Below are 13,654 nucleotides of genomic sequence, written 5' to 3'. Positions count from 1 at the left end.
AGCCCATAATGAAAGTTAATTGCAAATAGGGAAATGCTTTTTGGGAAAAATAGATGGCATTTAAGCCTGTCACATACTCTACATAAGCAAGGCATGCAACAACGCAAAGGGCAACGCATGGGGCATTTCTTATTTTTTTTGTGTACAAAATGTGTAGTCCAAGATTTGTAATGTGACGCTAATGCCTGCTGCAATATCATGTGGCTCAGGTAGGGACGCTAAATGAAAAATACTGCTTAACAAACAACTACCAAAACAACTACCAAACAACTAACAAACAACTACTAAACAAATGAAAATTGTGATGTGGTCAATACAGACACTGGCTAATCTGGCGCGCATACCATCCTCTTCTCAACTTTTTCTTTTGGCGGCGATGGAGAATGTATAAAAGTATACATTCCTCTGCAGTTGCCATTTCTAACATCCTGCTTATGTCAGTGCTTCAGATAATATAATACTTCCATGCTCCAGACTAGTGGCTTTGCTCCCCCCTGTAGATAAATGAAGTATTACCTCGGACAGGGCTCTAGGAAGTTGCTGAACGTGTGGGTACTATGTAAGCAGACAACTTCTGTAGGTCGAGAACTTGCATTAGCGTATGCCAGTCTTGCATGGAATATGTAATGGGCCTTAGACTATAAAGCTGCAAATAAATGATTAAGGACCGGATGTTCCTCTGGGATATGATTAGTAGAAGCTTGTATAATTTGATATGGAGCATAAATAATTGATTGAAAGTGCCATTAAAACATTTTACTTTATTTCACTGCTTTTCCATCTGTGTCATCATTTCTCAGTGTGTCCAAAAGGTGCATATGCATGGGTCAAAGCAAACATGACATCCTGGGTTCAAATCTGGCTCAGAACCATTATTACATGTCATCTTCCTCTCTCTACCAGTTTTTTCTTGTCTCTCTCTACTTAAAACTAATCTAAATCTAATATATGCAAAAAAAAGCCAAACAGAAGTTTCTGTAGCGGTACACATATTCTTACGTCAAGTTTGATATAAATCTCAACTTTTGCATAGAAAGTGGTGTACGCATCTTTCAAGCCCCGATCTGTGTGTATGGAAAGTTTATAAATGAGGCCCCAAGTTAAGTAAAAGGTACCCCAAATTCTCAACCAATGAGGTGCCAATCACAGGTGTAGGCATGCATCCTACAACTGGCCAGCCAATCAGGGAAGCTCCCTTGTCCCTTGTATAATCGTGACACGCTCACCCACTTATAAAGTCGCACATATAGGAAAATGCTCTGTGATGGTGTGCATGGTTTTCTTGTATCACTTTCTATTCTGTGACAATTCCAAACTGGTACACTGTGCATATGTGCTTTTTCAGAACCACACATGTATTGTCACATCCTTTACATCTAGCCATCTGTCTGCAATTGTCCATTATATGGGGAAATAAAGTGAGACTTCTTGTGTGAGACTGTCTTATTACTTATTACTTCCTCTGACTGGAGAGCTAGGTGTCTGCTTTGCTTCAGTGCAGTTAGAGGGTCTCCCTCACTACTACTACTACTACTACTACTAGAGCTACTGCTACTACTACTACTGCTACTACTACTACAACTACTACTGCCACTACTACTATTACTACTACTGCTGCTGCTGCTACTACTACTGCTACTACTACTACTGCTACAGACATAAGGGTTAAAAACATACATAAGATTAGAACAGACATAAGATTAGAAGCTGAACACAGAAGGTCGCATGTCAGGAGTTGCTGTGACAGCGTAGCGCCTTCACCAGTTCTCTTCACCAGCTCAATCACTGTAAAGAACACATTCTCAGGTATTATTGCTATAGTATGCATTATTAAATATGCACCTATTTAAATTACATTAAATTATTATCCTAGTTGAGTAAAAGGTATATATATTTTCATTTTTATTTAGTCACCTTTTATCTTTCTCTTTTTGTAAAGCACTTTGTGTTTTGAAAGGAACTATATAAATAAAGTTTTACTTACCTGTTATTCAACAGTTTAATTTTTATTCTTTAACTTTCTGTGTCACTCAGTACATCCAATTCTAGCACAGACACACAGACACAGACACACACACACACACACACACATATACACATACAAACACATACACAACCCAAAGTAGATAAGACAAAGAGATTAATTGATGTCATATTGGTTTTTAAATACCACAATGTTAACTTGACTAATGGGAATGCCCTTTGATGCACAACATGGGTCAAAAGTGACCCGGCTGAGTTTTAATTGTCTATATCTTTGCAATAAATTAATTTCATCATTCAGTACTCCAGGTATTCCTCAATTAACTTGTTTTTAATCATCACAAATCCTTATTTTAATTTTTCCTTTCTTACTTTTTGAATAAAAATCATTTTTGTATCACTACCCTTCTAATGCACAACATGGGTCAAAAATGACCCGTATTCATTTCCTATGTTATTTCATGCATGGCTGAGTGTTTCTTTGCTATATCTTTTGAAATCAATTTATTTCATCATTTAATAATCAAAGTAGTCATTAAATATCTTGTTTTTGATTACCACAGATCATTATTTTCATTTTTCCTTTCTTACTTTATGAACAAAGTTTTTGTATGACTACATCAAGTTTACATACATGGGTCAAAAATGTACTGTAGTGAAGCACAAAATTGCCATCTCAGTGCTTACATGCCTCACAAATGTCACAAATGACAACTACATGTTTGTGCTCCTTGCACACAGGCCTGGTGCACTGGGAACACCAGCTGACTTTTCTGTCTTTGGCAGCTAGGTAGATCTTGCACCTCTTCCTCTTCACTTGGCCCTCCTGTCTGATGTCCACCTGTGGCTGCATGGTGGCTGCGTTTTGTTTGTTTATCCCACATCTTCCCATTGGTGTCCCATGGTGCTCTGGCAGAATGTGCTGGATGTTGCCACCCTCAATGCCTACACCAACTTCACTGCACAACACCCTGATTACATGGGTGGTGTGACCAATGCACGGTAGCTCTTCATCAAGGAGCTGGGCAAAGAGCTTGTCATGCCACATATGAAGAGGCACATGGAGGGCACACTCCACCTCCAAAAGCATATTACAGAGGCAATGGGAAGATGTGGGATAAACAAACAAAACACAGCCACCACCCAGCCACAGGTGGACATCAGACAGGAGGGCCAAGTGAAGAGGAAGAGGGGCAAGATCTGCCCAGCAGCCAAAGACAGAAAAGTCAGCTGGGGTTCCCAGTGCACCAGACCTGTGTGCAAGGAGCACAAACATGTAGTTGTCATTTGTGACATTTGTGAGGCATACATTCGGTCACATTTACCACAGTTCACTACAGTTCACTACAGTTCACTACAGTTACACTACAGTTCAATATCAGTGTTATCGGTTATCAGTGATATCTGAATGTTATGTGTGACAAAGATACATATTTCAAATATTAAATGTATTATTGTTTGGTCCAAATCACTGCTAAAATTATTATTTTAACAAAATTATTATTATAGTATGTCTTTATGGGTTTTTTTAAATCACACTTGCATACATGGGTCAAATGACCCATGTATGTAAACTTGATGTAGTCATACAAAAACTATTTTTGTTCATAAAGTAAGAAAGGAAAAATGAAAATACTGATTTGTGGTAATCAAAAACAAGATATTTAATGAATACTTGGAATATTAAATGATGAAATAAATTGATTTCAAAAGATATAGCAAAGAAACACTCAGCCATGCATGAAATAACATAGGAAATGAATACGGGTCATTTTTGACCCATGTGTGTAAACTTGATGTAGTCATACAAAAACTATTTTTGCTCATAAAGTAAGAAAAGAAAAATGAAAATAATGATTTGTGGTAATCAAAAACAAGATATTTAATGAATACTTGGAATATTAAATGATGAAATAAATTGATTTCAAAAGATATAGCAAAGAAACACTCAGCCATGCATGAAATAACATAGGAAATGAATACGGGTCATTTTTGACCCATGTTGTGCATTAGAAGGGGTTTGCATAGCTTGTGCTGACAGTGTGGATGCAGGATGCATTAGGTATGCATTATGTAATTAACAATTACAAACAGTGTCTCCATAACCAAACAACAGCCCACACACCCAGACAAACACATTCACATCACTCCTCTATGACACCACATGACATAATTAGATGACATATAGAAAGATAATATTTTCAAATGACAAATATTCATTTATCCTCACTGTTTTAACACTTTAACCCTGAGTAGCAGGGCATTGTGAGATAAGTGCTGTTGGATTGGCACTTCACCCTACAATCAATGTTAAAATGCTTGTATTACAATACCAGCCAACAGACTCAATTCAGTTCACATCCACACTGTGCAATGGCTTTTGCTATAATTGCACAATCTGACCTCAGAAAATGAACTAAATGTCCCTGGGGAATAGTCTGAAGATGCTACAACACTTTAGGTGAAATGTGCACAGCAGCCTGTATAACTGAATGTTTTAACCTTCTGTAAATATAAAATTGAGTGTTATAACCCTCTTTTGCCAGTAGACACAACGTTCAAACGTTAGTATTAGCATAATGTTGTAGTTAACACGAGTCTGACTGGGACTCGATGTAGTAAAGCTATGATGTTAACCTTCTGCTCTGATAACTTAATGCTGCTTTAGTCTGGAACAGAAAATATAACATCTTTTTCATGTATCTCTCCTCAAGACCAATGATGAATGACTGTTGAGTGTGTGTGTGTGTGTGTGTGTGTGTGTGTGTGTGTGTGTGTGTGTCTGTGTCTGTGTGCTGATTGATTTATTGATTGATTGATCATAAAATGTTCCTGCTTTATCTGGTGAATTTGAATATTACACAACATTAAAACAATATATATTAAAAGAAAACGTTAATATATCTTTTCCTAGAAGCATAAAAGAGAGGGCTGATGGATTTGCAGTAAGAACATGCATTAACTGCCTGTGTATTCCCCATTGTAAATGCGTGACCTTGGTATTATAAGGTTCTATCTGACCTTTCTGTCAAAACTGAGTTAGTCGCATGAACCTATTCTATGAGTGCCTGTTGACATATGTGTGGCGTTATTTTTTGAAAATAATTATTTTTGAGTCTGTAATTTCTAAAACAAAAGGTCCCATCTCCATTTAACTCAATGGATGCTGAAAAATTTGAAGCTCAATATCTCTGAAGGCAGATAGAACCTTATAATGTAATCGTGATTATCTCTGCAGTTTAGCAAATTGTTTTGCGCTTTCCTGTGATGTTTTCTCATATATGGTGAAAATAGTGTAATGAGGGTACAAAATAGAGCAGCTCTGCATTTCAGAGACATATGCACTTTCTTCACTCCAAGGGCTAAGCTTCTGCTGATATATGTATATTTAATTGGGTGTCAGTTCACTTCTTAAACATTCCCCAGTACATTCTGGGGTTCCCGGCCTTTAATGGCGCAAACAGCACCAGTTGGATTGAACTATATAGGAAAATAATGACATATCTGTTAGTGTTTACACACAAAACTTTACTTGAAATGGAGATGCAGTAGTTTTAGCAGTGCAGCAACTGGCTGCCTCATGCCCATGCACACATTATGCATTTCTTTGCAGTCAAGTCATGTGGCTGTGGTGTAATAAAGGAGAGCTGTGAATCATTAGCGGCAGTGAGGTAAGGACTGTCGATCAAAGTATTCTCAGAAGAGTTGAGGTGCTTGCATGTGTGTGCATGCATGTGGGTGGGCAGCTATGTGTATGCGTGCGTCTGCATTATGATTCAAGATTTAAGTGGCTAATTCACCTTGATGTTGTCGAGGCAGAGTTATGGCGGTTCTCAACGGCAACAACAATAAGGTACTTTTTAATTCATATTGGAACATTCTCTCTTTGCTCGCCACTCTCCAGCGAGGTCTGAGTGCATGGTCATCTACAGATTAGCCCCGCTAGAATGGGTGAGGATTCAGAGTCTCGCCCAAGGACATTTGAGCAGGGCGGATGATTTCCAGCACAGCGGCTCGAACCTGGGTTCCTCAGCTGAAGGAGGGTCTGCCCTAACCTTCAAATTAAGAAAATAAAATGCATTTGTTTGTTGTTAAGGTCAATTAGGCCTACCACAGATTTTATCCTTTAATTGGCTTCAGGCTGCCTTTCTCTTCATTTATTTTAAATGAGCATTTTCCAATGTTTATTTAACCTTGTGCGTGACAAGAGATAAAAATCATCCTTGCCAGCAAATCATATCCAGGGACCAACCTAGGCGACAGAAAGCAACCACAGCTATGGAGCTTCAAATTGTTTGGCCCTGGAAAAGATAAAAAGCTGTATTTTAATAGAAATATTTTGATCATGGCTATATGACTCCATCTTCCAATAGATATAGATACACACTCTGAACTGCAGTACTCTCTCATCACTCAGCTACAACTATATTACAGTTATTACTATAACTATCATTATTATTATCATTATTATTATTATTATTGTTATTATTATTATTGTTATTGTTATTGTTATTATTATTGTTATTAATAATTTGTGTCTATGGTAGCAGTAGCCATAGCGGTAGTAATAGTAGTAGGCTGTAGCAGTAGGCCTAGTAGATAGATATTTTTTATATATGTGTCACTCCTCAACATACAGATCATACAGCATTAGAAAGTGCATTAGATACAGAGTGCATTAGATAGCATGGCATTGCAAATAGTATAGTAAACACATTAACCCATTAACGACAGGAAAAAAGGGGTTGAGGACCACTCACTCAAATCCATCATCCCTCTTCATGCTTCTGGGAAAAGATACATTTACTTAATTCTAACACACACACACACACACACACACACACACACACAATAAAGGTCATATTGTAGTACAATGTGTCGCACTGTATAATTTGGACACTCATGAATAAACGTCTTCTGTTATGGATGAGGTGGCAAGCTTTGGCACATTTGTTGATACAGTGTTTACCAGCTAAAATTACACACAATTTATTTAAATCATCATGCTCATTAAAATCTATAACATGATTTTAGAGTAGTAGGCTATTTGTGGTAGTAATAGTAGGCTAAAATTGCTATGCTGTATTGTCCTTTTCCAGCATAATGCATCACACACAAACTACACATAGTATTGAAACTTTCTCTTACCCCTCCATTTAAATGGCGGGTATGTACTTTGCTACATTTCGAGGTAAGTTCACTTGCCCACTGGGTATAGACCAATCAACTAAAGGCAAGAGGGCATGCTCAGATGTCAACACACTTGACATCTCAAAAGTTGAGCTCCTCCGGTGTGCTTGTCCTTCTTCATGTGCATACCAGACAAATATGCATACATATTTTGTGTAATTTAAATTTAAATAGTACATCCGTACATGGTTTTTAATATATAGGCTTTATTGGACTTTATAGGAAAAAACAGCAGTTGTATTTTCATGTACTGCACATTCCTGCGTAGATCAATTATTTTATTTGTGTCAGCTGAGCATGACCTTAGCCTTACTGAGTCCACATTTGATCTTGCATTTTTTTAATCATTATAATGGAGAGCATAGATCAAGAAAAAAAATTATAAATTCATTTGGACGCCATCTTAAAAACATTACATCAGCCTGATGTGAATTGCTTGCTCTCACTGAAATGTATTAACGCTGTCTGGCTCACAACACACGCGTATCTTGACATAAAACAAGACAACAAATCAGAGCAGTAGGTCATAGGTCAAGCACCACATTAATGAGCACAATTCTCCAAATATGACCTACCTAAATATGCCCGACAGGGTATGTTGTTTTTTTTTCTGATTTTTGTTTTTATTTCATTTTGCAAAAACATTTAGCGGAAAGTTTTTCACTTTTAATATGATAAAGTTACAGGGCTTGGCCTGTGTGTGTGTGGGGGGGCACATTAACTCATTTGGGGGGGCATGGCACGCGAATGCTCTCCCATGACACCGACCCTAACATCAGGAGAGCAGTCAAGACCAATCTTCCCTCGAAAGTGTGGGAATTTGGTGACACAGATCTAATAATTTATCACAATGACCATGTGGGTCCACAATGAAAAATTGTATAAATAGTGGTGGTATAACTGGTATAAATAGGCCTACTGTATGTAAAAAAAAAAAAAGTAAAAAATAAAGTCAACAGATAATGGATAAAGTAGTAACATCAAAGGGCTTACTCCAAGTCCCTTAAAGATGCTCGGTCACAGTTCTACTCCAACCTAATCAATAACAATCCTGGCAACTCTAAGCATCTTTTTTCCACCATAAACCATCACCTGAAGCTACAATCATCTTCCCCAATTGAGGCTACAGAAGAGCGATGTAACAGCTTCATTGACTTTTTCAGAGCCAAGGTCAACAACATCCGTTCTCTGATGTCCAGCTCTTCCTTTCTGCCTCCTCCTGTCATCGACCCCCTGTCTGGGAGCTTGCCATCTCTCCTCCATTTCACTGGTGTCCAGCAGAGCCACATTGAGGAAATCCTCAGGAAAATGAAACCCTGCACTTGTGCCCTGGACACCATTCCCACAGCTTTGCTCAAGTCATAGCTGTCAACCTCTCCCTTCAAACCGGTAGTGTTCCATCTGCTCTCCAGGTTGCTGTCATCCACCACCTCCTCAAGAAGCCCACCCTGGACCCGGAAGTTCTAGCCAACTACAGGCCTATCTCCAACCTCGCTTTCCTGTCCAAGGTGTTGGAGAAGGTGGTTGTTTCTCAGCTCCAGGACCACCTTAAACACAACAACCTATTTGAGAAATTTCAGTCAGGTTTTCGTTCAGCCCACAGCACTGAAACAGCTCTGCTCAGGGTTACGAATGACCTGCTGATGACAGCTGATGCAGGGTCCCCTTCTCTTCTGATTCTCCTTGACCTGAGCACTGTGTTTGACACTGTGGATCACGTTATCCTCCTAGAGCGCCTCCACACCACCATTGGACTGTCAGACTCTGCACTTAAATGGTTTCAGTCCTACCTTTCTGGCAGGACTGAGTATGTCTCACTGGGAGGATGCAGGTCTAGATTGCTCCACCTGTGGTGTTCCGCAAGGGTCGGTTCTCGGCCCCATCCTGTTTACCCTCTACATGCTCCCCCTTGGTCGTGTCATCAGCAGACATGGGATGTCTTTCCATTGTTATGCTGATGATACCCAGCTGTACATAAAAACTGCCCCAAGCCCTTCTGCAGCCATGTCATGCCTCAGCACCTGCCTTGAGGAGATAAAGGCCTGGATGAGCAACAATTTCCTCCAGTTAAACAGCAGCAAAACTGAAGCTCTCCTTGTTGGCACTCCACACCAGGTTCAATTATCCCCCATACCTCATCTCACCTTTGACGGCCAGGACACCCCCCCCTCTCCTCCTCAGTCTAATCTGGGTGTTAGGTTTGACTCCCACCTGACTTTTCATGACCATATAAAACATCTGTGCAAGACCTCTTTCTACCATCTCAAAAACATTTCCAAACTCTGCCCTACTCTAACCCTGACAGATGCAGAGAAGCTTGTCCATGCTTTTATCTCCTCAAGACTGGACTAATACAATGCACTCTTCACTGGGATCCCTGGCAGGAGCATCCAGAAGCTCCAGTATATTCAGAACAGCGCTGCCAGGATCCTGATGAAACTGCAAAAACACAAACACATAACATCAACTCTGTTTTCATTGCACTGGCTCCCTGTCTCCTTCAGGGACTACAAAGTCCTGCTACTCACCTACAAATGCATTAACAGACATGCGCCTCCCTACCTACAAGAACTGATCACCCCACAAACCTCCGTCCGCACTCTCAGATCTGCCAACAGCTTGCTCCTCCGGGCCCCCAGTACCAAGCTCCACCGCGCTTGTGGAACAGCCTTGCTAACCATCTAAGGGCAGCGCAGACCCTGGACTCTTTTAAGACAGGCCTAAAAATCTTTTTATTCAGGAAGGCTTTTTCGTGTTAACTTTTGTTAGCAATCTCTTTTTTTCTTCGTTTTTATTTTTTTGTTTTTAACTCTGTAGCAGCTTTGAGATTCACTATGAATGAAAAGTGCAGTACAAACAAAATGCATTATTATTATTATTATTATTTAATAAAATAAAATTAAAGATAAAGTAAAATTTGTCTCCATTAGCTTTGTTAGAGAAAAGAACAAAAGAGGGTTCTTCTTTTCTTTTTAGGGTTTAGTGAAAAGATGCCCCTGAATTTCTTTTATTTTCACTTTAGTACTTCCTATGTACCCCAATAAGGGCTTTATTTTGAAAGGAATGACCGGAAGTCCCATGCTTTATTCAGGGAAGTTGACACTGGTCTCTGATGCTTGGTACAAAACCACACGGAGCTGCATTCATTTTCCAGTGGTGGAGAAGAGACGGTAAAGCGGAGGGCTCGCCTCCTCGCTCCAGGGATTTAGGATACCTTTGATGGACTTGACACAGGACGAGCACTCGCGTTTTTTGATCCAAACAGGACTACTTAGGTGTTAGTTACAGCGCTGTTTTGCGTAAACTAAACTGTTGTCTAAATCTTAAATGTCTTCACCTGCATCGTTTTCCTGTGTAATGTGTTTTATGTGCTTGCGCTCAACAGTGAGGTAGACTTTATGCCTAATATTATACTGCAAATGCGAGAGAGAGTGCGGAGCCGTGATTTATCCCGTGGAGGTCGGTGTCTGAGCCCCGCAGGATCAGCCTGTCATAGGGCATCATGATTTGTCTGGTTTCCCACAAGTGGATGAGGAATATTTCTCTGGAGATGCTGCTGTTGCCGATGTTGTGGTTTTTACCTCTGGCTGGAGCGGCTCCCTCTCTGACTACCGAGCAGCTGGACACGGGGGTGGTAAGTTTCTCTACCTTTTCTACACATTAATGGACACGGGGCTGCTGAGTTTCTCCACATATTATACTCTCTGGACACGGGGCTGCTAAGTTTTTCCTACTTACTACCACTGTTGGACGTGAGGGTGGTGTGTTGTTCTACCTATTCTTCCCACTCTTGGACCTGGAGGTGGTGAGTTTTTCTACCTTTTCTACTTACTCTCGGACATGGAGGAGGGAAGTGCTGTCTTCTCGTCTTCTCTATCGACACTTGCTCTGAATTTTAACAACTCGCCGCAGTCCAAGCCAGTTTGGACACGATGATAAATAAAATATTGAGCTGTCCTATTCTCCAGAACAAGAATCAGGAATCACTTTATTTTGTATAAATGAATGAATAGGGATTTGTTCTTGGTGCCATTTGTGCCTAAACATACAGATAACTTCCACTGTAGGCGATACTGATAAAAGGCACAGCAGGACTTCAGTTACAGTGCGGAGGGACGGTGCAAGGCAGCAGACGGAGACAGATGAGGGCTTTCTCAGTCATGGCTCCATGGAAATGCTGTGACTGCTCCATGTTTGAAACCCGATGCCAAGTTGAAACAATTGCTCTGTTTAAAACTAGAAGGGCACTCGGAGAGCACTATCGTGCTATTATTGCTTGAGTCGGATCCGGATCCGCTCCAAAATTTAACGGGTTCTTCCTTGGCCCATGCTACACCCTTCCAAGAAGTTTCATGAAAATCGGGCCACTAGTTTTTTTCCGTAATCCTGCTAACATACAAACAAACAAACAGACAAACAAACAAACAAACGGCACCGAAAACATAACCTCCTTGGCGGAGGTAATAACGGATCATACATGAGATGCGGTGGGGTCGAGCAGCAGTCTGTTGGACTGTTGGAAGGAATGAATCTATTGATGTGAACTGTCAACCGCTTAAGAAAAAGAACTGTAGTCCTCCTACAATTAATTTTAGGAGGGTGTTTTACAAATATCACGGCAGATCTATAAGCCCTTATAGAAATATGACAAATTTTCGTTCGGACGCCATTAGATTAAAATAGTAAATAACAATACAGCGAATTAAATTCTTATCTGATATTTTAATATAGCCATTGTGCATGACCAAGAGCGATGAAGGAAAGCTTATGAGCCTTTTTACACATTGTAAATTACACCAACATCAGGCTGGACCCACACCTATACTTCATCCATATTCAAAGATGAAGAGGGAGAGAGATAAAGTAAAGATTGAGGAGCAGAGCACCTGCAATATATATATATAAAAACATAAAATCGATAGAAATGTGCTAATTTAAGAACGATAATTCTTCAGACATCCTAATTAATTGTTTACTTTAATGGGTATGACAGAAATCAAAATTTCTCATGTCTTTGAAAAACTTTTGGTACTTGGTACCAAAACAGATTCACTCTTCAAGGCAATTACAGCTGCTCATCCCAACTTCCGTCTCTGTCTTTGTCTTCGCTCTCTCTTTCTCTCTCACCTGTCAAACTTTCCTTAGTTTCTGATACAGAAACTTGGTTATGAGCTTTTGTTTTATTTTACTCGTTAACAAAGACTAGAACAAGGACACAAAAATAGATACGTTTCTATTTTTTTCCCTTGTCTTATTGCTTTAAGTTTCTCTTCCGCCATGTATTGCTCTACGTCTCTTTTTTTACTTGCCACTTTCTGACACATCTAACACAGCAGACACTCTAATTGCCAGAGTGTAACTTTATGGGCCATCACTTTTAATCTAGGTAAGACTGTGGGTGTGTGTGTGTGTGAGAGAGAGAGAGAGAGAGAGAGAGAGAGAGAGAGAGAGAATTTGAAGTTAAAAGTTATCTTTATTGAAGTAGCTTCCTTTGATACAAAGCAACATATGTACGCTACATAAAACTGTCCAGAAACAATTAAAAACAAAGAACATCACCTGCCTCTCCCCTATATTACAAAAATGTCCACTACTTCAAAAAAGGAATAAATCATCCTGAACAGAACACAGCACCCCTCCCTCCTCCTCCTCTCAAATGCCCGCAGTAAGCTTAAAAGCATCCAGGTTGTCTATCAGTCTGAAATACTCTGAGGTGGGGCGCCAGCGGCCCCCGTCATCCGCACAGCCTCTGCCACTGGATTCAGTTCTCCCTGGTGTTCCAAATGGTCAGTCGGGCCACGCCTGACAGGACATTCATCAGGACCTGCACAGGCTTCTTCCTTGCTGTGTACCTTGGACCAAAAACAACCCAAACCCTGAAACCACCCATCAAATTGGCAGAATTGCCCTCCTATCCTTGGACAAACAGATGTGATAGGGATTCAGTCTCCCCTCCCCAGTACTAATATCCAGGTGTGACAGATGTCTGTTTGTTCAACTATCTTCCATTTGAGGTCAGCTGTCCACTTTTCAGCAGGTAGCTTGTGCACGGACTGCTAGCAGCCTTTTGCTGAAATGGCTGGACCAGCAAACTCAGTTCACCTCAACGCCTTTATCCCTGCCAAAAACTTTGATGCAAGTGTAATATGCCACTTTCTTTGCTACAGTCTGAAACTCATCCTGCTCTGGGGTTGTAAAAGGCAGGAACCGCCTTCTCTTGAGAAAACACTGTAACACAGAGATAGAATGTATAAAGAGGCATTGCTGACACCAATCAACTGAGGGGCTATAAGCTGAAAGCAGTATATAACCAGTCTGAAGGGTATTTATATCACAGTATTTCCGCAGGCTATTTCAAGTCTGGCATACCCCAACAGCAAGGTTCTCTGCACCAACCACACCAATGAAACTTTAAACACAACAACACTTCTGCATAATACTATTTCAATAGTGCCCAGACAAACCATTGCAATCTACATCA

General features: G+C 40.2%; 1 protein-coding gene across 1 annotated transcript in view; it reads left to right on the top strand.

Moving 5' to 3' along the window:
* Positions 1 to 10,442: 10,442 nt before the first annotated feature.
* Positions 10,443 to 13,654, top strand: part of LOC139654700 (matrix metalloproteinase-17-like) — a gene marked incomplete at its 3' end in the record, with an annotated part of 83,337 nt that continues 80,125 nt past the window's right edge. The window contains exon 1 of the mRNA XM_071531842.1: positions 10,443 to 10,807. Within this exon, the coding sequence (XP_071387943.1) occupies positions 10,676 to 10,807 (132 nt within the window). The remainder of the gene's footprint in view (positions 10,808 to 13,654) is intronic.

This window comes from Centroberyx affinis, unplaced genomic scaffold (assembly GCF_046629955.1).
Source record: "Centroberyx affinis isolate AG114_WGS23_722 - 3 ecotype Tasmania unplaced genomic scaffold, CSIRO-AGI_Caff_v1 ptg002142l_1, whole genome shotgun sequence".
NCBI classification, from domain to species: Eukaryota; Metazoa; Chordata; class Actinopteri; order Beryciformes; family Berycidae; genus Centroberyx; species Centroberyx affinis.
This window is presented reverse-complemented; position numbering and strand designations above follow the sequence as displayed.